The sequence below is a fragment of the Gallus gallus genome, chromosome 14 (genome assembly GCF_016699485.2).
Source record: "Gallus gallus isolate bGalGal1 chromosome 14, bGalGal1.mat.broiler.GRCg7b, whole genome shotgun sequence".
Classification (NCBI taxonomy): Eukaryota; Metazoa; Chordata; class Aves; order Galliformes; family Phasianidae; genus Gallus; species Gallus gallus.
In genome coordinates, this window is record NC_052545.1 from 5,789,907 (window position 1) to 5,813,697 (window position 23,791).

General features: G+C 47.7%; 1 protein-coding gene, 1 long non-coding RNA gene and 1 other non-coding gene across 8 annotated transcripts in view; all 3 read left to right on the forward strand.

Annotated features, from left to right (window-relative positions):
• The window catches only part of LMF1 (lipase maturation factor 1), a 163,240-nt gene that overhangs the window by 26,611 nt on the left and 112,838 nt on the right, over positions 1-23,791 (forward strand). For all 6 annotated transcript variants that reach the window (XM_015294430.4, XM_015294431.4, XM_025155172.3 and 3 more), the window contains one exon: positions 21,404-21,552. In XM_015294430.4, the coding sequence (XP_015149916.4) occupies positions 21,404-21,552 (149 nt within the window). The remainder of the gene's footprint in view (positions 1-21,403; positions 21,553-23,791) is intronic.
• Positions 9,839-14,506, forward strand: LOC121106770. Its single transcript, XR_005839754.1, has 2 exons — positions 9,839-11,935; positions 12,283-14,506. It is a non-coding gene; the product is annotated as an uncharacterized LOC121106770 (long non-coding RNA).
• On the forward strand, positions 10,298-10,376 carry MIR1554 (microRNA 1554). The gene has a single exon (NR_035038.2). It is a non-coding gene; the product is annotated as a microRNA 1554 (primary transcript).

A 23,791-nucleotide genomic window follows, 5' to 3' on the forward strand; every position in this document is an offset into this window, starting at 1 on the left:
CCAGGAGCCACTGCTGTATGCATTGAATGGAGCTCGATAGGCTTTATATTTCTGTAAGTTTTTATTGTTAACCTATAGTCAGGGAAGGCATAGAGGGTGAGATGTGGACACACTTAGAAGACCTTATTTTAGCCTTTTAGCCTGGAAAGGAGCAAAATTCTCCCTTAACATGATTACATATGGTCAAAATGAGGAAAAAAAATGGAGTGTTTCCCATATATGCATTACATTGCTGCTTAAATGACAGATTTTGGTGTGAGATGCATTTTGAGCATCAAAAAGGGATCTGTAAACAAAGCACAAACCAAAAAGCAGCTCAGCCCTCCTCTGTTTCCCGAGCATCACCTCCTGCCTTTACTTCTCCACATGTGGGTGCACCAGCCTGGGGGGGCACCTCTTTAAAAGAATGTTTAAGGAAAAATCTGCCATTAAAGTCATTACTGTAAAGTACTGCCTTTGATTGCGGCAATTATGCAAATGATTTGAAGGGATAAAACACTCCTTAACAAGGACTGATGGAAATGGCGATGCTGGAACGAGTGTGTGACTTCTCCAGGCACGATTTCCCTGCACAAGAAATTCTCTCCCAGCGGTTTGCCATGTTGCCTGGATGCCGACCTGTGTAAGCAGTGCCGGCCTGCGGATGTGATTTTATTTTCTCTTGATCCAGGAATGTAAGTGGGTGGAATGGGAACGCTGGTCTTGCAGAAACTGGGAAGCCCTTTCCCTAAGCAGATTGTTTCTCCGCAGCTCTTGTGGCTGACTTTTGTCCCAGCTTTAACGAAAAGGAAACAAACAAAAACGCTTTCTGCAGGCAGAGGTTTTCCTTACAAAAAGTGAAGCTGGATTTGGGTGCCGAGCAGGAGTGGGGCTCCCCTCAAGTCAGGCTCTTGCCTTCGTGCGTTGCTGAGGTTGAGCTAAATCAAACTTTCTCCCTTATTAGTTTTAAAGCAGAGAAGTTGGATCCTTGTCCACCACATCCTTGTTTGGGAAAACATTGTCTGTATTTAACGACTGTGTTGTGGTGTAGCTGAGAGACCTGCATCCTACTTTGGAGTCTGTGCTGCTTGTGTTTAGCTTAAATGTAGCTTTTAGCTACCAACATCTACCCGTGCACAGATCTGTCTCGGGTCCATGGCAGTGCCTGGCTTGGCTGGAACAGGTGTAATGATTGGCAGTTATAACCATAGCATCTGCTTTTGCAAACGTGTGCAAGTAGCCAGGGTTTTGTATTCAAGGCATCATAACCTCTGCCTTATCTTCTGAAATGTGTTCTCCCATTTTGGGGGCTTTTCTTCCATCTGAGGGAAAGGATTGATGTGCTTATTGCAATGGTATTGATGTCTCCTTAGATCTTTATCCTTCTAACAAGGCTGGCTGCAGAAAATATCTGTGTCTTTATTTTAAATCTGGGCATCTCAGTGATGGGAGAAAGGCAGCGCAGTTTGGTTGCCTGTGTTTAAGAATGCATCTCCTCAAACACACACCTGAGCTCAGTGCTGGCGCTGACTGTGTGTGTGTGTCATGAAGCCGATGGTTCTCCTTACCTCATGGCAGCATCCCCATTGTCAGCCTTTCTGCTGACCTGTGACTTGGTGCAGTGTTCTCAGTTACAGCTCCCTGTGCAGAAGCAAAACCAAGGTTGGGATGAATGTGTCAGTTCTTTATATATAGGCATACCTATTTTTAGTATCCTGTTCAGAGAGGTGCAACTGAACAATAGCTCTGGCTCTGATCGTGCTCAGCGTTTTTGAGGAGGATTTGACTGATGTCCAAACATTCCAGCTCGGACTGATTGCTACTTGTTTTTGTAATAGGAAGGCATTTCCTTTGCCAAAGGATCCTAAGCCTGTTCCAAGCTCACAACAGGTGAGGGAAGTGCTGCCCACCGCTGACAGCCTCCCACCGCTCGGGTGAGGGTTAGCACAGCCTCATAATGCACGTGGGCAGCGCGTTAAACAGGGCAACGTGAACACAATATCCACTTGTTTGGGGGGCTTAGGGAGGTCAAATGTAATTACCCAGTTGGAGTGTGGCCGGGCAAGTGTGATTAATTCCCTACTCCCTTGGAAAAGCCCCTGGGAATGCTAATGACCTCAGTGCTCAGCTCTGTGCGTGGCTCAGCAGAGCTTCACTGGCCTGGCCTGGCTGCTGCACCTCTCTGCTCGCCTTCAGGACCGACCCAGCACCTAGGAGCAGCGGGGATGCATAGTGCAGAGCTACAGCACAGATGGGTTTGGGAAAGGTAATGGGGCAGGAGGGAGCACCCTGACTTACTCAAGCTGTGGGGTAGTGAGAGGCTGCAGCAGTTGCACCCGCTGCCAGGAGGCCTCCCTTTACCCTCTTTTGGTTGCTTCTATTTAACTGAACAAAATTGTGAATTTTCCCTCTGCAGTACTGGAGCAAAGTATTCCAGCAAGGCTAACCTCACACCACAGCCACAATTGTTCTTGTAAATACTCTGCTGTGGGATTATTTTTCCTTTCGCTATTTTTAAAATAACAAAGCTCTGACAGCTGTTTGAAATGGGGTTTCTTTAAGAGCTTAGGTGAAGGCAAAGGACCTCAGCTTTGTTTTGTCTTTGCCTCGTTATGGGTTACTGATGCTTTTTCTGCTCCTGAGCAGTGCGCTCCTTCTGGCTGTAGTGCTCACTGTGTTACCGTGTCCGAGCCGCGCTGTTCCCTGCTGCTGACCTGGACTTACGGCAGTCTTGTTTTCCCTGCAATATTTGCTGGTTGTCACAAATGCTAAGAGTTGGGATAGCCCCAGGCATTGTCCGTCTTCTTGGTTTTACTTGTTAGAAAAAAGTCAGGTCTGCTGTGATTGTGCTGCAAGCCAAATGGCCAGCTTAAGGTGTTATGCACCTGAAACGTGGGAGATGGTGAAGTTTTTAGCAAGAAGGACAAGCTGGGGAGAATCCAGGGAAAACAGTGGGTTAGCTGCATGACACTGTTGACTTCAGCAGCTGGCACCTCTCAGCAAGGGGCTACTGAAACTCATTGCAGTATTGCCAAGCTTTTGATGGCGGAGGATGGGAGATGGGCAGAGCTGTCTTCAAGGCATGCCTTCATCAGAAGTTTGAGCCTGGCAGGGCAGGACAAGCTTTGTTTTTATTTTTCTGTCTTTTTCTGAAGTTAAATAAACCTTGATGTTCAGAATAATCCCTGAGCAATAACAATAATAATAAACTAAAGGACATCCAAGGCACTGCTGGCGTTTTTATTTTTTCATTAATCACGCTGTCATTTCTAACATACACCTGATTTATCTGTGTCTGGTTAACCATTCAAATGCCCTCTCTCTGACCTGATCTACACCACCTGAAAGTTTTATGGCAGTAATTTATAGAGGATGATTATAGTTCTGAATGAAAGTTTTTGAGCGCTGTTCTCACTGGGGATGGTTTGGCCCTGGGCGGCTGTTCCCCAGGTATATGGCAGAACTGCAAATTGAGGGATTGAGGCCTTGGGACTTGGTGTCTCCGAGCTGGGAATGAGGCTGTGTGAGGACCTGTGAGAAGGGTCAGTGGGAGCAGGGCCCTGACACTTGGACCCTTTGTAAGGAGCCCAACTCTGTTGGGTTCTTCTTGATCCTTTAATCTGGGTTTGATATTGGAGTATGGTGCTTCTATTGGAATTCCATAGATTTTGGTTGCTTTCTGTTAGGAATATTTGGCCAGAAATGCACTGTAGTTGGGGTTGGATTAAGCAGTGTAGATCTTTTGTCTTTTTTAATTGGCGTAGGCTCTAAAAAAACTCACTCTTGTGAATCATCAGCAAAAATGCAACATCCCCTGAGTGTCTCTGCAAGATCCCAAGTGCACAACCACAGATGTGGAGGGACGGTTAACAGCACTGAAATGGAAATGGCGTTTCTGAAGGAGGAAGAGTGCTTTAGTATTCCTATCCATTTGTAGCTGGCAGGAACTTTTTTTGCCAAGCATTAAAACCCAGTTAAATCCAGCGACCTGACCTATGGAACAAAGGGCTGGTTTCAGGACATGTGTCCTCGTGTGCTCTGGTCTGTTCCTTTTGTCTCCCTTTTTCTTACTGGGAGGAGGAGGAAGATGTTCTTTATTTCTTTTGGGGGTATTTGTTTAGCTGCTCAATAGTACTGCATGCTAACGAAGCTACATATCTATGCTGTGTGTTTCTTTGCAAAGCTATTTTGATGTTTATTGCGTTTCCTATGTTCCCTCCACATATAAAGACTGTTAGAAGTGCTGGCATTGGGTAATGAAATGAGAGACAGAGGTCAAGTTTGATCTCCTCCTGAAGTGCTGCAGCCCTTCATCTCCCCGTGGCAGGAACAGACTGTCACTCCTTGCTGTCTTTGCAGAAACTGATGCAAAAGTAAGTGACCACATGAAAGGAGCTGCCCAGGGATTTCTTGTTAAGACTCCTTTGTCTGAGAATGCTATTTCCTTGAGATGGAAATTTTTTTGTGGGAATGCAGGAGAGATTTCTGGATTGGGAAAACTGAGTTCATATTTTTGTCTTTTAATTAAAAAGTTTTGTAGTGCAGAGTGACGGTGTGTAGAAATGTAGAAGTCAGTTCCACGCAGGGCAAAACGTGTGCTGCTGCATGAAGGAAAGATGGAACCGCAGCGTCTCAAAACCAAATGGAGACCTTATCCCTCGGCTTATTAGCAGCTGCATTTCCTTGCCTTGTCCCTTGTTGAGCAAACTGATCTGTGGGAAGAAAACATATTAATGACCATGTGTAGTTATGAACTTAAATCTTTGTACTTCTTTTTTTCAGTAGAATGCCACCTAGCTGAATACGTTTGGCCGCCTTCTGATCCCATCCACCATAGTCCTTTAAACTCTTAAAAAGAGGAAAAGAAAAAGGATTTATTTATTTTTAGTCTAGCGAAATGATTTTCTCATGGGTTTCTCTTCCGTTTCTAAACTGGGTGAAACCGCACTGTGAAGCCATCCTCTTCCCAGTCGTATATAGGAAGCGAGCACGAGCCAAGGTACATATTTTATGTTAGTCAAAAGAGATAAGTGTCAGGATTTCAAAGTCAGCTCCACCTCACAGCTTCCAGCTCTGCAGTGCTGGCAGTACCTTGGCTCCTGCACCTCGGCTCAGAACAGCTGGCGCTTCTATTGCAGCTCTCTTGTATTTTCATCTCCATTTGTGGTGGAGTTCCTGCACGCGTGCCAAAGTTGTCTGAGTCATAATCTCTCAATGAAAAACCTCACGTTTTGGGGAAACTGGTAGCAAAACCCAGGTAGGTGCTGGCCCCGAAGCTGCAGGCATGCTGCTGGGCACTGAGAAGGGCAGTGGATGGAGATGCTGTGCTTTAGCTCCTCACGGCCGGCGGCACCTGGTGTGTGCTCTGCATCGTCTGCATCCTTTTTCTCTTTACATAAAACGGGGACGAGGCTTTCCCCAAGGTGCGTCCAGATCCACATGTAAAGCTGCTACTGAAGAGCGAGCAGTTGCTGTTTGGGTGAGGTACAGTGCCTAGAATAACATTTTAGTTCTGGGGTTTGGACTTCTGTTCTGTGCTTTGGGGCTTTTGGGCGATATAACCACCATCAAAACTGCATTAAACGGCTCTGGGTTACAGAAGGGCAGGTAGATCAGGTGAAGAGGTTTGAGGTTACTTCTTGATTTACCATTTATTACAAATGTTTCTCAGGGAGGAGTTGGAATTCCCAAAAGAGGGGGTGAAAGATAATCTGTGCACTAATAAGCAATGAGCAGTCTTGATGCAGGATAGGAATGTCAGGATGGCTCTGTTGGGGAAAGGTACAGTGAGCAAGCTAAGAGATGAAGGCTGAAGACCAAGGAGGAACAGTTCCTGTCCCTTGTCACTTCTGGCTGAAGCAATCCTGGTATTTTGGAGCACGTGGCACAGATAGCTTCCCCTGTGTGATGCTGGGAGCTGCCCAGCTGCCATTTGTTGCTGCCTGTTGTCACCAGAATGCACACTGATGGGGTGTTTTCTGCAGTTTGGTAAACGTGAGGACCAGATTCCAGGTGTAAATCTGGAAGAACCTCATTGTAATTGGTTCTGCCCATCTGTGCTGAGTGTCCAACCCAGGGAGGTGCAGGATTGACCCAAGGGGACAGCATGGAGTTGGGGCTGTGCCCTTTGCTAAGCTGGGAAGGCACAGAATCACAGCTTAGGTTGTGTTGGAAGGGACCTTAACTGCCAGCCCCACCATCTGCTGTGGGCTCAGCTCAGGCTGCCCAGGGCCCATCCATCCTGGTCTTGGGCATCCTCAGGGAGGGGGCATCCATTGGAGGAGTCGTGCCACTTGCTGTTGGACCAGTGAATGAATTGTGTCTTTGTTTGTGTGGCTCTTAGTGTGACCTGCTCTGGCTCCTATGGCTTATTCAGCTTTTCAAACAGCTGACAGCTGAGGGAGAGAAGAAGGCTTTCAGTTTGAGATGCAAGGCTTTAAATTCAGGTTTTAGAAAAAAAAATAAGTGATGTTCCCATAGGAACGTGTGGGGCTGCATCCCAAGGCATTGGCAGAGGGGGGTTCTTCTGCACCTCTCTGTGTCTGTGATGCTCAGCTCTGCCCAGGGCTGCTCAGCGTTGTCCCACGCTGATTTCCACACTGGTGCATATCTGCAGTCATGTCGCAGAGCTCTTTGTCCTAGAAGGCTCTAGGATTTGCAGCTGTGGTGGTTGTTGAGCCCTTGGGAAGGAGATTGGAGGGTTTTCAACATGGAGAGCTGTCTTGCCTGTATCCGTATCACACAGCGGGTGAGGTCCCATTTGAAGCATCATTTGGGCTTTAAAACATTCCCCTGACATAGGAGCGAACCAAACCTCAGAGCAGAGATAAATCCACGTTTCTGGGAGTTTCTCACAGGGTGCTGGGCTTGTGATCTCTCCTGCAGCTGCCTGCATGCTGTGATGTGGCACAGCTCTGGTAAATCCTTGCTTGCATCTTGCAGTGTTGTCAGCCCTGTAGTGGAGCTCAAAGTGATTTTATTATTATTGTTGTAAAGAAAGTGTCTTGATGCATATATTTCAGTCTACAGGAATATGGAGTCCTCTGAGATCTGTGCATGGTATATAGATAGTTAAGCAGGGGAATTTGGCCAAGACATTCTGGCACACAACTTGGACAGTTATAGTAATTTATTATGATATTTTCCCATCTGTTTGTTATTATTAAATATGGAGTAGTGGTGTTGCTCAATCTTACCTTTTGGATTTATATCCAGAAGAAATCAGTGCATGTATTTTTTTTTAAATAGCTTTTTAACTCTAACTTATGGCTACAAACAGCGTTTTGAACTTCTCCTTTGTGACTTTGAAGTCAAATGAAATTAGACTCACGACACATGTCACTCTCCAAGGGTCAGCACTTTCTGGTTTGAAAATTAGCCCATACACGGATATCTTTCTTGAGTGTTTTATTTCACTTCTAAATCCTTGGTTACCAGCAGCTACTTTTATTGCTGGAGCCGAGCTTGGAAATCATGGGGTTTTCAGTTTTGTGTCCTTGACGGTGCACACAGGGAAGCCAGAATAGTCGGTGTGCTGCTGGGGCCCCAGGGCAGCAGCAGCAGGTATAAAGCTGTTGGGATATGGCAGTGCCTCCTGGGCTGCTGCTGCCCATAGGAGATGTGTGCAATGGCCTGGTTTTGTTACACCCTGCTTTGGAGATGACCCCACCAACCAAGGAAAACTGCCAAAAAACCCATGCTTTGAGGATGCATCTGTTAGAGGAGAATCTGGCTGGTGCTGCAGAAGGACTCTGCAGCCCCTTGAACTCCAGATGGGTGTAGTGCAGACCTGGAGCTGCTGCTGGCTGTGCTCAGTCCCTCCTGGCATCAGCCACAGACGCTCCCATTCCCACCTGCATCCATCCTGCAAAGTGGTGCCCATCTGAGCTGTGTGCCAGGTGGGAGCACTCATCCTGGGAAACAGCCAAAGCCCAGGAATGGAAGCCCAGTCACCTCACAGGAGATTGGATTTTATTGTTGTTGGGTTTTTTGTTTGTTTGTACTATAGAAACAACTCACTGTATCGTGCTGAACGCAAAACATTTGCTTTCCATAGGTGTAAATGCATATCAAAGAGCTGCAGGACTATTGTCCACCCTTGCAGAGGTTTTAAGAAGTTTAATCTTTGCTCTGTATTTATCCTCTCTGTTCGTTCTTTGCAGTGATACACTGTGTCATGCTAAAAGCTATTGATCTCTTTAAAGATCTTTCTAGTCCGCTGAGCAGTGCTGCGTCTATTAGAGCAAAATAACTGTGTGTACACCATCTTTTCTTAAACACTACCACATGTAGCACTGGCTATTTTATAGCGTCATTATTTTGACAAATAATGCAGATGCCTTAGAATTGCTCTTGGTCCGCTTACTGTGTTTGAAATGATTTTTAAATAAAGCTTTCCCCCCCCCACCTCTCTTACATCCAGGGACTTATTGGTGTGAGCACACCAGAGCCTCAGGTGTGTGATAAATCACTGCAGTAAGCCTTCCCTGTGCTCAGGCTACCTTCCCACGTGTTTCCACTTAGGAAGCTCCAGCCCTCAGCTTTACTGACAAGTCCCTCCTTAATTATTGAAGGTTCACATCAAAGGCTGGGTAATGACTTCTGTTCATAAAGGAAATGCATTCTTTGAGCATCTCTTTCAGAGGTGCTTCCATGCAGTTGGAATGTCAGCATTTAAGCAGGATGTTTTACCCTGCTTTGCTGGAGCACTGATAACCATTTCAGTGGTAACCCTCCATGCAGGACCTGCGATTCTGCATTTCCAGGTTGACTTTGCATTGCTGAATGCTTACGAGCTGCACAGTCCCTCGTTGGGTAACTCTTTGTTCTGGAGCACATGTATTTTCAGCCTGAATTAATAACGTTGTGGATTGAGGGCAGAAAAAGCAGTGATTAATTCATATGTTTCATTTTATGCACTGAAGTCATTTGGATTTCCTACAGCGGGGAGAGCTGAGCGGCTGTATGAGTCTTGTGGTATTGGGACATATGTGAATAGCTGTTTAATATCAGTTGTCACTATCCTGTGTGATTTTTTTTAATGTGGTTGATTTCAGTGGTTTATATAAAAAAAAAAAAGAAAAGAATTTTCAAATTAGAAGCAAAAATTCTAATTACATGCTACAGAATATCCTCATGAGTGAATCTGATGTCACCCGCATGGGAAATTCACCACCCAGGCTGCAGGCAGCACCATCACAGCTCGCTGTGCTGGGGTGGCAAGGGGAGAAAGGAAAATGTTGCTGCACGCGGTGTTACGTTATCGTTCAACCTCGGAATCCTTCCAGCTGGCAGCTTCTCAGCACAACTTGACGAATGGTAATATTTGCAGCAAAACATGTTACTGTTCTCCTCTCCTTTAACGGGAAGGCTTTGTGATGTGTGCAGCTGGGCCAGAGAAGGGCCTTGGTCTACAGTTGGCGGTAGGTGGATGTGTGCAGGAATGCCCAGCTCCATGTGCTTCGTTAGATGGCCGAGGTGCACTGTTAGAGGATCAAGGATGTTGTTTTGCTGGGATAACCGTGACCAGAAGTTGTGTGAGCACTGGGACGTCTTTGTCAATGCATTGTCCATGCAAGCTCATAGCACTGCTTGGTTTTTGCACCAAACAAGTGTTGGTTAAACTATAGCTGTCGGTTTGGGTGAGCTGCTTTCGTGCTCCTACAGTTTTAGTTTGCAATTACAAATGGGGCAAAATCTGTGGTCTGAAAACCTCCAGAAACTCATTGTGCAGTCAGTTGTGTTTGTAGCAGAGAGGATGAGGAGTAAATGATTGTTAAGAGGTGTATGAAGTGGGGAAGGGACTAATGCATGAAAAATGCATTCCTGGGGGTGGGGGGGGGGGGAGGGGAAGGTCCTGCCAGCTGAATTGTTAGAAAGTTTGAAATGTAAGATTGCATCCTGTGAGTGTGGTGGTGGTGGTTGGTTTCTGTTTGTTTTTGTTGTGGGTTTTTTTAATGATCTTTTGGCTAGGGGAGATGGGAGACAGGGCTGGGTTTGGGGTTGTCTTTTATTGCTGTTTTGTTACTGACTATGGAATGTAAACGTGATTAAAATAGAGCAGTAAAGCTTAAAGCATTAGCTATTGCTTCATCACATTACTGTGTCAGGACTTTCAGGATTCCTCCATAGCTCTCTCCTGCTTTGCAGATGTGGTGGCAACAGTTGTCCGGACGCTGTAGCTGGAGGGGGTGGAATACCCAGGGACAGAAATAATTAGTGTGCTTAATTCCCTGCCAAGGGAAATTGATTTGATGGATGGAGCAGAAAACAAGGAACCAAGAGCCCTGCAGTTCTGAACCTGCTGGTGCTGCCACTGTGTGTGACTTGTGGGCAGGTGATAAGGCTTTGCTGCTGCAGTATTCCAGCATTGGCTGGCACATCTGATTGCTAACATAGCACACACTGCACCTGTGAGTAGTTAGTTAGCTTCACCTCCTGTGTCTTGTGGGAGACACAGGGCAAGGAAAGGCTATTACTGTACTCCTGGAAGGTAGTTAAGACTGCAGATAATTGTTCTTCTTCCTCTTGAACTCAGATATGTAGGGCTTCCAGGCACTCTCTGTGCCCCTTGGTCATCTCAGTAAAGTTGTGCAGAGGCATTCTCAAAGCACATTTGTTGCATGCATTGCATTGGAGAGGATCTAGTCACCTTGGCTGGATTTCAGGCAGCCCTGGGATGGTGACGACTGCTGAGATGCTACAGCTGAGGGAAAGTCCGTGGCAGTGGGAGAAGTGGGGTCAGGAGTGGTCCTTCAGGCCCAAGGCTGCGTGCTGGGATCACAACCAGCTGTGACAGCCAGGGGACTGGATTCTCACTCGTGATAATGGAGAGCTGGAAGGGTGCAAAGACACACATTGTACTGATGGAAGGACAGAGGAGGGGTGATGAGCTGAGGCAATGGACGTCCTGAAGCAGCAGTGGAGGACCAGCTGTTCCCGCAGTGCATGCAGCACGTGTTTAGTCTTGCAGACATTTCTGAGGAGTGCAATTATGCAGTTACTTTGCCTTGGGTAAATACAGATTTCAGCTAGCGCAAGTTTGAAGTGGATTGTAATTGTGAGATTGTAATTGTGAGAACATATATGTTTTAATTTCCTTTCCAAGGTTTTCTTGATCGCTCCCTTGATACTTCTCCCATCAAACTATTCTCCTGGCAGTTGAGTGTGACAGCTCAGGTCTTGAGTGCACCTGCTGCAGTCCCAAGTGAATGTGGGCTCTCCAGCTGCTTGGAGGGGCATGCAAGGGAAGGCTGGCAGAGCTGCAGAGGCCTGGGGCAGTCTATACTTTGCAAAGCTTTTCTCCTCCCCTTTCCTCACTGGGTTCCTCCATGCTCTGCCTCTGTCCCCCTGCTCACTTCCCTGGTGGTGACAGTATGGTGGCCATGGTGGGCCCCCACAGGTTCTGTCTCCCTCCTGGGCCTGTAGTGAGCTCTTATCATAGGATCTTGTATTTAGTTAAACAAAACAAAACAAAAAAGCCATTGCTGTGCTGCGTTGCTCCAGCCAGGCTGGTGGCACCTGTGTGGTGGCAGTGGGATGCCTGTTGCCATGGTGACCCAGTGCTGGCCTCCCGCCACCAGGCCAGGGGCTCTGTGTCACCTCCCCACTGGCCCCAGGGGTCACACTGTGTCCCCAGCCCCACAACCTGTGTGTGGGGCCTCCCAGCCCCTGCTCAGAGGTGGGCTGTGTTCAGCAAGGCTTCATTACTTTTACGAAGTACATTTTGGGGGTTTCCTTTAGAGCCATCCTAAACAGTTAAAACAGCGAAACCGCAGCTGTCAAAATAAATAACCGTGCTCTGTGTTGCTTTGTCTTTTTGTTTTCTTACGGTGCTGAAAGTTGCTTATTCCTAAAAATGGAATCCACAGCGATGCTAGCAGCTGCTGGCTCTGTTAATGAGGATGTCTGTCCCGGCTCTTTCCAGCATCTGAGGTCTCCAAGTTTAACAATGTCGGTACGTGTTGCGAGGGAATGTAATGGCTTGTTTTTAAGAGCAGCCCTTAATGAGTGCCTCATCTGGTTGTTAATCAACAGAAACCTGACTTACATTTACCATTTTTATCAGCTGATGTCAGAACTTGTGTTTTAAATGCACATTATAATTGGGCACTGATTCCTGTCGTTCTGTTAGTAGCGAGCCAAGCTTCTTCACGCCAATGTTTGACACCCGTGGAAGCGTCTCTGGGTGGATGCTGTGCACCCACATCTCAGGGCCAAAGTCAGATATTGACAGGCTGAGAAAAGAGCCCAAAGAAATGACTCAAGATCCTCAGACTCCTGCATTTACTTATTTCCCCACAGTGTATCCTGATGAAGACTGATGGGCCGTTTGATTGAGGCAGAGAATTCCTGTGGCTCTTTATTTGGGATGGAGAAGAGGTCATCACGTGGAATCTTGGCTGCAGACCTGTAGTGCTTTGATTTGCTTTTCTCTGCTGAAGCTGAAAATGGCGGCTTTGGGGCTGAGGCGGCTCCGCTCGGCCCCTTACAGATCCACAGTGCAAGCGTCACTGTGGCTGGAAAGAATTATGTTGAAGTATTTCTGATTTCTTGTATTGTTTATAATTTTCAATGTCCTGTATGTCAGCTTAGTTGTTCCAGCACTGGGTTCAGTGATTGCTGATCTCGTTCACCCCTTTCTTTATGTCAGCATTGGGATTTCGGCACTCAGAAGGCCTGGCGCGTAGTTCAGGCCTCTGGACATCAGCGTTTCTCTTTGTTTATGTATTTGCTCATCCCTTTGTACTGTGCAGGGAGAGAACAACTTCCTAACACCATTGACTTTTTGGCACTTGTCCCGTAATTGCTAAAAAACTGCTGCTTCCTCCTACGTACCCATCAGATCTTTTTAAAGTCAGATGGGTTTTGAAAGCAGCTTTTTGATTTCCTGAGGTCCGCGTTCGGCCTTCCTTCCTCCTGCTCCCTCTTTCTTCCTTTGTTCTTGGAGGTTAAAGCTGTGGGTGTTGAGGTCCCATTAGTCATTCTGGCTGCTTCTGAGCTCTTCATGTTGAAAAATGCCTGGATCAAACAATTCCTGAATTACAGCAGCTTTACATCACTGGGGTTTCGTTAGTTGAGTTACTTCAGAGTGATGTTGCTGAATGGAGAGTCCCATTTCTTTTGCTGGGGCTGAGAGGATGTCCTAAAGGATGCAGTGGTATCAGTTTTCTTATCTAACTGTAATCCCTCAAAATAGACTTAGCTCTGGGCAAAGCGTATCCCCTTTTAGAATCAGAAAATTCATATTAGAGATATTGCAGTGATTTTTTGTCATGCTGTCTTGCGTAAATAGTGTCCCATGTTGTTTTTGGTTTTTTGTTTGGCCTTTAAAGGTCACAAGCATAAAAGATGCTGAAGGAATGTGACAAAGCCCCACATATGGGTTTAAGCAGTTCCTGGACTTCATTGCTGCCAAAGGGGATGAGCCCGTCCGTCCTTCCCCTCCTGGTGGCTCAAGCACCGCCTCTGCTGGGTTAGATGCTCATTGTCAGTAGGAGGAGGGCTGTGTGAGCAGAGAGGCTGAGGTCTGTAGGCATCTGGTGGTGGGAAAGAGATGGTTGTGCCGGTGGTGTGGTGCTTCAACCATGGCAGTTGTCTCTGTGGCCCGTGCAGTGGTAAGAACAGCACATAGGAAACCAGTGTGCTGTGCCATTGTGTCCTCCTTTCCTCTGTGGCTCTCCCTTACCAGCAGGGCCTGGCTTTCTAGGATTGCATTTTACAGAATCACAAGAATGGCCCAGGTTGGAAAGGACCTCAAGGATCACGAATATCCAACTCCCCCCCCCCACCACAGGCCGGGCCACCAACCTCCACACTTCATGCTAGACCATGCTGCCCAGTTCAACCTGAAAGCTGGCTGTGACCTACCCGTGATCTCTCCATTGAGAAGTTGTACGTTGAGGCGGGTGGCTCTGTGTTGAGGTTAGTGGGCTCAATACTGAGGTTATTTTTCCTACTTGGTGCTTTAAAGGCAGTACGTTTGCTAGAAGTCTTAAATGAGAGATCTAATTCAGGCTGACAGGGAAGCTGGCTGAGAGAGTCGTCCCTTGGTGGGTATTTGTCATCTCCTGCAAATGCTGGTGTTAGAACTTGTGCTCACACGAGGCTAAGATGTGCGCTTTAAGGGCAGCAGGAACCTCACATGATACAACAGGAAAAGTTTGTCTAATACACTTTTATTTCGAGGCTTGCTTTATGTCTGCTAGCAAAAGTGGTTGCCAGGTGCTTTCATGGTATTGGTTTTAATTTGCTCTAGCTTGAAGTGTACAAGCGGGAAATGATAGTTTTGAAATGGTGAAGAAAGCAGGCTGGTTGAGCTGTTAGGCTCCTATGTTGCCATGCTAACCATGTTAACAGCTGCTAATGGTTTCTTAAGCTGCCAAAGCAGCCTGAAGATAGATTTAACACCCAACAGACACCTGTTTTTAGCAGTTCAGCTCCGCAGGCACATGGCACAATACTGCAGGGGTCCTGTCTGTATGAAGAACAAATAAAATGTGTTCAACAGGTTGCTTCAGAGTGGAAATTGCTGGCTTTCTGTTCATATTAAGACTTTCTTGATGCAAAGTAAGAAGGAAAAGCACAGTAAGAGTGAGCTCACTCTGAAGGAGATGAGCACTAGAGATGAGCACCCTCATTTCCTGGGTTTCAGTATCCACTGCATGATGGATTTCAGGCTTTTCCAGTCACAGAACTGGAACATGTAGTAAGTACTGGCTGTTCCTGACCTCTCCTTTTGTTCTACTGCTGTTCCAGCTCTGTTCTTTGGCGTCTCCTTTCCGTCCCTTCCCATTTCATTTACAAAGTTCTCTATGTGGCTTTCTGGACCACTGCAGGATGTGCTCAGCTTTCCTTCTCCCTTCATCTTTGTGCCCAGCTTAAGTCACTGTGATCTTTGCTCAGATTTATTGCTGGCCATCGTTGCCCCTGCTTGTAATAAATACCATGTTAGGGGGAAGTGGGGAGAATCCCCTGCTGCAGGAGGTGAGTCTTGGGGAGCTGGCAAAGCTGCTGTCGTGTGGCCCAGCACCAACCTCAGCCATGCCTGCAGCAGGATGGTGGGAAGCCCTGAGAAGTCCCTGTGAGCCCCTCCTGATGCTCATTGCCCTCAGTTCATGAGGCTGTGTGGCCCCAGCCTTGTGTCAGCTGGCTGTGGAAGGATTTGAAGGATGGTCTGATGCTGGGAAGGCCAAGAGCAGGGGAGAAGTCCCCTCACTGGCGGGCAGTGCTGGGTGTTCTCCTTGCCTCGATGGCCGTGCCTGGGAGGTGCTGGTGGGTTCATAGGAACACATGAAAGTATTTTTGTTACTTTAAGACAGAGTAATTAAATACAGTATGTACAGATCCCTCAAAATGACAGCCGCCCACAGAGCTAAAAACAGGAAATCCATTAACTTCATTATTTAAAAAATAAAATAAAAATCTTCCCAACTGATTCCTCTGTCACTTAAAGTTCTGCATGGAAGGAGGGCTAATTTAACGCTGCATTAACTCACTGTTATCACCCTCCTGTTACCTAAGTAGTTTCTAATGACTACCCTGGAGAGCACTTGGAAGCTTTTAAAAGTTTTTATGCTAAATTTTTTTTTTTCCATGTGGTTTATACTTTTAAGAACAAAAGTTATTGATAACATTTTTTCCAAATCTTCCAACAACATTAGAAGCTATTCTGTTGCTTGCAGAAACGTGAAGCATCTCCAGTCTGTGAGCTCTGGCAAGCAGGACTTCCAAAACAGCATTTCAAACACGCAGTGATGTTCTCAGAAATGAATGGGGCAGAGTTTGGCTGTGGGCTGCTGGTGCATACCTCGGGTTTGGGGTGTTTGTAGCATGTCCTGGGGCAGGAGCAGGGCTGTCGGCCCTCACCCAGGATGAGATACCCAAGGACTGTCCTGCAGCCCTCTGAGCCCAGGCTGTCACGGCTCTGAAAAGAGACCCCAGGGGACGGGCGGCTGGGAGAGCTCCCTCTTTGTTCTGAGGTCTCTAAGTGAAAGGCACCACCAGACTGAGAAGCAATAAATCATTTTCTTTCCTCATTGTCTTTTCTTCAGAGCTGTGGTGGACTGATTTCTTCCTTTTTTAATCATCTTTCCTCCTTTCTCCATCCCGGTTAAGATGGGCTTCTGAGGTCAGCATCTTTTGCACTTGGGATTTTTTGGGGGGCAGGAGAGTGACTACAGAATGAAGGGATTCTTATTGCTCTGCTGTGCTGTAATGAGGGGGATGCAGGGTGCTGTGGCTGCCTGGAGCTGGAGTTCCACTGCCTGGGAGACATCCATGTGCATGGGATTTCAGAGCCCTGGGAAACCTTTTAAGCCTGACACAAACTTGAACATTTCTTCATTGTGACTCAATTTTTCAGTGGTGTTTGGAAAGCCAGAGAGCGAGGGGAGTGAGTCTGTGCCCCTTCAGTGGCTTTGTAGTCCCTAGGGAGAAAGAGGAATGACCACAGAATGCAGATTAGAGGACAGCAGCTCTCAGTGCCATGCACAACATGAACAACGGTACTGTGACCTTCTGCATGGAAAGTCAGAGTGATTCTCTGAGCATCCGCTGCATCTCCAGGGCTTCCTTCTTGCAGCCCAAGCTCCTGGCATTGAACTGTGGCACATGCTCTGCCTTATACAGCACTGCTCCTGTGGCTTTCTGCTTTATCCTCTCCAGAGCTGTATTGGTGTTTTTCGTCTCTGTGTCCTAAGAGAATGGCGTGTTAAGCAGGTGACAGTCGAGCCATGTGGAGAGAGCTCTGTGTGACAGCCAAACCCAGCTGGAACGGGTGATAATGGTGTTATGGGTTTTAGTATTGATGGGTATTGCACGATGAAGGTTAAAATGGCATTTGCATTTGGCTGACACTTGTAGTTAGCACTTCAACTTGTGAGAGGGCCTATTGGTGGAGCAATTCAAAATGATGCAGCTCTTCAAAGTTAGGTAATATTTGTCAGCCTGTTTTTTTTACATCCCTTCCTTAGAGGTTGGGAGTGGATGGGGAACAGGGAGGCACTGATGGGGAGGATCCTGGAGATGGGAGCAGCCCGTGGGGTGCAGTGCTGAGTGCTGGGCACAGCTATGCCCCTGTTGGTTGAGCTGCTCGTGTTTGTTGCACGTGCCATCCTTAAACAGAATATCCTGAAGCCGTCAGCCAAACCCATGCCATGTTCAACAGGTGTTTTAATGCTGCAGTGTCAGTTATATCATACTAAATTTCAGGGAGGTAGGGAGGAGAGGCTCAGGAGCAGTTAATCTAATTCCAGTGTAAGTCGGTCAGTATTGGGTATCTTCCTTGCTTTGACTGCCAGTGAGTGTGACACCCAATATTCATTGGGGACAGCTGCACTGCGCACTGCACAGCTCTGCTGTGTGCTGGCTGCAAAGAGAGCCATAAAACGCGTGTCCATGGCAGGAGCATTTGGCTGTGCTGTGCAGGCACGACCTCTGTCAACTGTGTGCAGATATGTACATGCAAAGAGAAGCAGTTTGCTGTTACCACCTATCCCCTATTTTAGGGGAAAAAAGGGTAATAGATAAAAATAAGCTCTCTGAGCTGTTTATACTACAGCTGTGCTGCAGTTTGGTTTTCATTTTGACCAAATGAGTTTTTTTCTCAGAAAAAAATAGCTGAATAGAAAGTAAGAGATGTCACAGACTTTGGGCCCTGTGCTGTGTTGTGCCCTTTGCTCCAGGCTTCCTGCTCTGCTGCAGCGTGGGAAGGGGCTGTGGCTCTGGGGCGGCTTTGGCCCCGCTGTGAGCCCGGGGGGGGGGGTTTATCAACATGCATTTGATGGTAAATAATGAAGATGACAATTGGAAACCCTAATGATATAATGCTATATAATCTATGTTCCATTAGAAATAATACTCTCTATAGGGAGATGATGGTGCTGCTTTGGACTTCTCCGGAGCCCATTCATACCAAATTGCCTTTTATTTTTACATGTTAAGTCCCAGTAATATTTTCTACAGTGCATGATGTGCTCCTGCTGGAGTGTTTGCTGTCCTGGGGAACGTGGCGAGGCCACTCGTGGTTCTTCTTCCAAGCAGCAGCAGATGATTTCTGACTCCAGAGATCACTTCTCGTTCAGCTAAATTTCCTAGCTGAAAATTTGGAGGAATGGTTTTGCTTACTTATGAAGAAAAACTCTTCAAAAACCCTTCAGAAGAAAATGGGAGAGTGTCTGCGTTTGGCTTTTCTCACCCCTCTCCTCCCTGCTATCCTCCTGTCCCCATCTCCCCTCCCCGGCGCAGCCCTCCGAAAATGCCAGAGGATGGATTTTGCTGCATCAAGTGAGGAGCATGGAACAAACATTCGAAACGCGTGTGAGGGAAATGCAGCCCCCATTGGCAGTTCAGTTTGTTCCTTTTTTTTTCCTAAAGAAAAAAAAATTGGCTCCCTCTCCTGCTGTGCGGGAGATAACAATGGCGCATTGTGCCGCACCGCAGCTGCTGAAATTTGACTAGATCCAACTGAAGAAAACAGGAGCAGGTGGGTCAACAACGTGACCCCTTCGTTCCCAGCAGTATCAGTGTGCGCCAGGGCCGGAGGGACAGGGCCGAGGTGAGCCCCGATTTCAGCCCCGCATCAGTGGGGCATTGGTTTGGGCTTTGGGTGTGAGCTGCCTTGTTGCCTTTCTGAGATGACTTCAGTGCCTGCGAGTGCTGTGGGCTTTGCTGCTGTTTGTAAAATGGGTTTCAGGCTGCTCGACACCATGCGTGGTGCATTGGTGTCTCTCCAGTGCTGGTGCCCGGTTCCCATGCTGTGCCAGTGTCTGGTTTAGGCTGCTCCATTGAAGTGCCCAGTGTGTGCCCTCTGCTACCCAAAGCATGGCATTGTTTGGATTTCTTGACGATGATGATTTTTTTTCACCATCTAGGTCTTCACAGGCTACAGAAATGAATTCCTTTATAGAATGAGGGGCAATGGTCTCAAGTTGTGTTAAGAGAGATTGGACATTAGGAAAAAAGAATGAAGCACAGAGCTGCCCAGGGAGGTGGGGAGGGGTCACCGTCCCTGCAGGTGTTCAAGTGGAGAGGGGGCATTGAGGGATGTGGTTGTGGGCATGGTGGGATGGGGTGGGGTTGGAATTCTCCTGAGGACTTCCCTGTGAAGACTTGGAGATTCCTTGTAGGTTCTGCTGTGATTGGGCCTCAGATGTGGAGTTAAAAGGTGGCAATGTGCAAACTGCAGCAGCACTCAGCAGCAGCTGAGCATGCAGTGATGATGAGCAGCATGACTGGGTGCCCTTGGAGGCCCTCATGGCTTAACTGTAAGTTTTAGTAGAAAACAAAGGATGCATAGCTGCTGGGATAATCCTACCATCACAAGGACATGTACTGCTCACGGAGTGGCATCAAACAGTGTTTTATTTGCACACGATTATGGCTATAAGAATAACAAGCTGCAGTCATTCCTGAGTCTTCGCTAAAAACAGCTCACATTTGTTGAATGTTTTCCTTTGTGTGAGCTGAAGGCTTAGAGCAGTTGGTGGTTCTAAGCTAAAATGCCAACAGGAGTAGAAGAGGGACTTCAGAGGAGAGTGGAAGAAACAGTGCTGCGCAGAAGGATGCAGCCAGGATTGAGGATGCATACTGGGGAGAGATGGGCACCAGCTTGATCCCAGTGTGCAAAGTGAAGCAGGAAGGGAAAATGTAATACTGAGAGGCAATGACCAAAGTGGGGAAGCTGCAAAAGGGGTGAGCAGCAGCAGTGGGTGAGCAGCCGCAAAGCGGGAGCAGTGTGGGCGAGGGGCTGTGGGCTGGGAGGGAAGGGATGGAGGCTGTGGAGGAGCCAAAGCAGGCGTGTGGCTGCTTGGTGTGTGCTAGCATGGGAAATCGATCCCTGTGACCACATTGCCAGCAGTGGATCCGAATGCATCAGGAGGAGGATTGTTAATAAATCAGTGACTCTTTGTGCCTATCTGCGTCCTAGGCTTGTTTTTTAGCAGGAGCTTGGTGGGATCTGATGTGGCAGTCATCAGCAGAGCAAAGCACAGCACATCACTAAAGCTCTGTATGTAGGAGCAAATCTGCCCATTGCTATTGATGGGCACAGAGAAGCTGAAGATGAATGGGACTTAGCTGCAAGTGGAGGAGGTTTAGATGGAGGTGTCTGCAGCAGCGATGCTGTGACCGTGGTTTGCCCTTGGCTTCAATTGCAGCAAAACCCTGCTAAGTGCCAGCTCAGCTGTGCCCACTGCCAGCCTGCATTGCCAGCAGGGGCGTCTGCAGCCCCCCCCCCCAGCAGCTGGAGCCCGGCTCACTGCGGGCCCACAGTGCTCACCTCCCTGCTGGCATCGTGGCACAGCGCTGTGCCCACAGTGCTGCATTGTGCCGTGTGGCAGTGCCAGGCCCCCAGCTTGCTGCTTTGGGGCACAAAGCCCAGGTGTAGGCTGAGCTCCACAGTGCCTGGAGGCTGCTGCATAGCAGGAGGGCTGTGGCTTTGTTTTACATGCATGAGTCCCTGAATTTAGGGTGTAACCCACATAGTGTGCTGCTCTGTCGTTTGATGTGCTTCTCCGCACCTGCAAACACCTTCCTGGGAGCTGTGATGAAAAATCAAACAGAGAAAGCTGCATTTGTGTGCAGATCTGAGGCTGATGGAGATGCCATCCTCGGTGTCCTGCACGCACAGTGGTGTCTGCGAGGAGCGCAGCATTAACATATGAAAGCACAGCCAACAGTGGGTTCTTGTATGGGCAGAAGTGCAGAGCTGCGGTGCCAGTTCGACCCATAACTGCTGTCTGCAGCCGGGTTGGGTAACAATTAACCTTTCACGTCATGTGTCAGCCATTGCTTTCCTGGTGCAGCTGCCTTTAACAATGCACGTCGCTTCTCCTCCCAGCAGTGCTGGCTTTGGCACTTGGAGGGTCTGTCTGAGGAAGTGCAGGATGGATGGAAGAAGAATGGTGTTTTCTTTTTAATTACGTTTTCATGTAAGGAACCTTGTGTGTATTAAATGAGATTCCACTACTGCTGCTTCTGATATTTAAAAGTGAGCTCAGCATAGTTTTGCTTGTGTGACAAAAGCATGTCATTTTCCTGGGTCACTTTGCACGTTGCGTTGCTCTTTGCTTCATAACAGCCCATGTGTTTGCTTCATGCTGAGTGAAGTAACCGTGTAAGCAACACAAGTGTTGGCATATGCAGCAGAACCCACGGCAGCACACGTGGATAACACAGTGTTGGGTACTAGAGACAGAGCTGCTGGGAAATGCATTTACAGGGCTGTACTTTTCTGAAGCTCACGTTCTTGCGTAAAGCACCTCGATTTCATGTAGGCAGGTCAGTGTGTGACGTGCACACGAGGGCAGAGCTGGGAGCCACCTTCCCTTGGCTTACGTTTTTTTCCACTTGTGAATTTAAAATTGGTGGCAGGACAACTTACACGACTTCTACAGCAAATATTCTCCTTTTTTTTCCTCTTCAGGATGGGAGTCACAGCTCCTGGAGACCGGGTTCCTGGGGATGTTCCTCTGCCCACTCTGGACCCTGTCCCGGCTGCCCCGTTCCACGCCTCCATCCAGCATCGTCATCTGGGGCTTCCGCTGGCTGATCTTCAGGATCATGCTGGGAGCGGTGAGTGGGGCTCTATGGTTGGGCTTTTGGGTTTTGTCTTGGAGGGTTTTTTTGCTGAGGTGGCAGCAATGGGAATGTCTGATCCCAGCAGGAAGCTGTTCCTTGGGCAGAGCACCGCCATCCTCCAGTTCAGGAGTTTTCCTAGTTAGAAGGAAGGAGCTTGGAGCAGGAAATGCTTCTTGCTCTGTTTCGCAGTCGTTATTGTTAGTGTTTATTTAAAGAAGGACAAACATGTGCTTACTCCTGTGCGTCGATGTGTTGGTGCTGCTCCTGGGACTGGCACTGCCAAAGGAATTGAAGTAAAACTGAAGACTTGGCCTTTGTGGCTCATTGATAAGGTGCTTGGGAATGCAGTGGGTAATTCCCGGGAGCTTTATGCTGAGTTATTTTCTTCTTTGTGTGTGCTGTACTGAAATGTCATTCTTTGCTCCGTGATTTCAAAGAGAACAATTGCTGTGTTACTGCCCGAGTGCCAGTGGAAATTCCCAAGTCACTTGTAAAAGAATCCATCAGGAACTGACACATCATTGTTAAGATAGAGGTGTGGCAGAGCATTGCCCTGTGATCTGGAGCTGAGTGGTGGACGCATCAAAACATCCTCAGATTTTCATTCAGGATCATTGTAGGAGTGTTTCAGGCAGTGGGACATCCCTGGGTCTCTTTGCTCTAAAACCCTTCTCTTGCCCTAGCTCTTCAAGTGCTTGAATCTACAGTCGAACTCAATAAGCTCTTAATCATCCGTCTCTCCTTAATAATAAGAAGAAAGGATGTTTGAAGGGAACAGTGATAACCAAAGGAGGCACAGCATATGGTCTGCAGGCAGCATATGTATCCATGTTTCATAACTGAAATTTCTGGTCCTCTCCTTTGTGCAGAGAATGATGGGCACTTTTGGTAGCTGGGCGCTGTGGTGTCCTCATTGTGGTTTTTGAGGGCACAAAAGTTGTTTCAGTTGTTGTTGCAGTCCCAAAGTGCACCAACAGGATGGCTGCCCTTAGTGATGTTCATGGGGACTCGTGTTGGGGGAGGTCCCCACCCTGATGGACCCTCTGCGGTGCTTTGAGTGGGGCTGAGGGGTCCCCATCCTGCAAGGTAAGATCCCTTAAGGTGACCTGTTACTCCTCTGAAATGCTGAAGTCCTGAGTGCAAGTTACTCAGAATGCAGGTTGTTTTTTCCTAGAAGAACTTCACTGTGGGTGTAATATTTGGTCTGTTTATCAGCAGTGATGTTTGGTGAAAATACAGGGTTGCAGAAGTTTCCATCTCAGAGGATGTCTGGCTCCTGTGGCCTCAGTGCTCCTCAGTTGTGATTGCAGAAGGAATCGATGCTCTGAGCATAAGGAAACGCAGCTGACTTACGCTGTGTTATTGCCAAGTTTGTATCCTGCTTTCCTTATAAAATGAGACTGTGCTTTGCTCTTTCCTGTTGCAGTATATATTCTGAATTATAGGACAGGCTCGTTGTAAAGGAAGATCGGGCTCATGAAGTCTGTGTCATCATTACCTCTGAGCTGCTTCCCAGTAATAAATCTGCAGTTATTTTGGAGAGGGCACTCTGCAGTCGGTGCTGCCCCTCGAGTCCTTTGTGTGTGCTGGTTGCTGGTACGGCACTAACAGGCATGGGAGAGGAAAACATGGAAAGGTCATTAAAGGGGGATCTATACAAGCAAGCAGAAATCAGTGATTGATGGTATCTTTAATGTTTCGGGGCCCAAACACATGTACGTTTCCTTCTCGGCTGGTGTAATGACGCTTGCAGGCACTGGGACAAGAGTTTAATGCGTGAAACCCAAGCATCCTCCTGCAGTGCAGGTGCACCTGCTCCAAGGCAGTCTTTGATTTCTTCACTAATCTGGGCAGGGGTTGAAACATGTGCACAAATGCAGCCTGAAGGGAGGGTTCCCAGGGGTGGGGATTATGTCTCACACAGAGAGTTTGGCTTTCCCTGCACAGTTCCCTGGGGCTGCTGAGCGGGCTAGGTATGGCTTTCCCTGCAAAATGCCACCTTCCAGCTCACAGCCCTCCCTTGGGCTGGCTTTGTTCCTCCTGCCCTGTGCTGGTGGGTGGCGAGCAATGTCGTGTACGGTTCTGAAGCTCATCTGAAATGTGCTGGCCTGTCTGGCTTTGGCAGTGTGATGGATCCCAGTAAAGGACTTCAGTTTCCCATCCCGTCACTCTCCTTTTTTTTTCTTAAGTCAGCTCTGTATCAGGAACAGGAGAGGAGTATGGATTGCACATT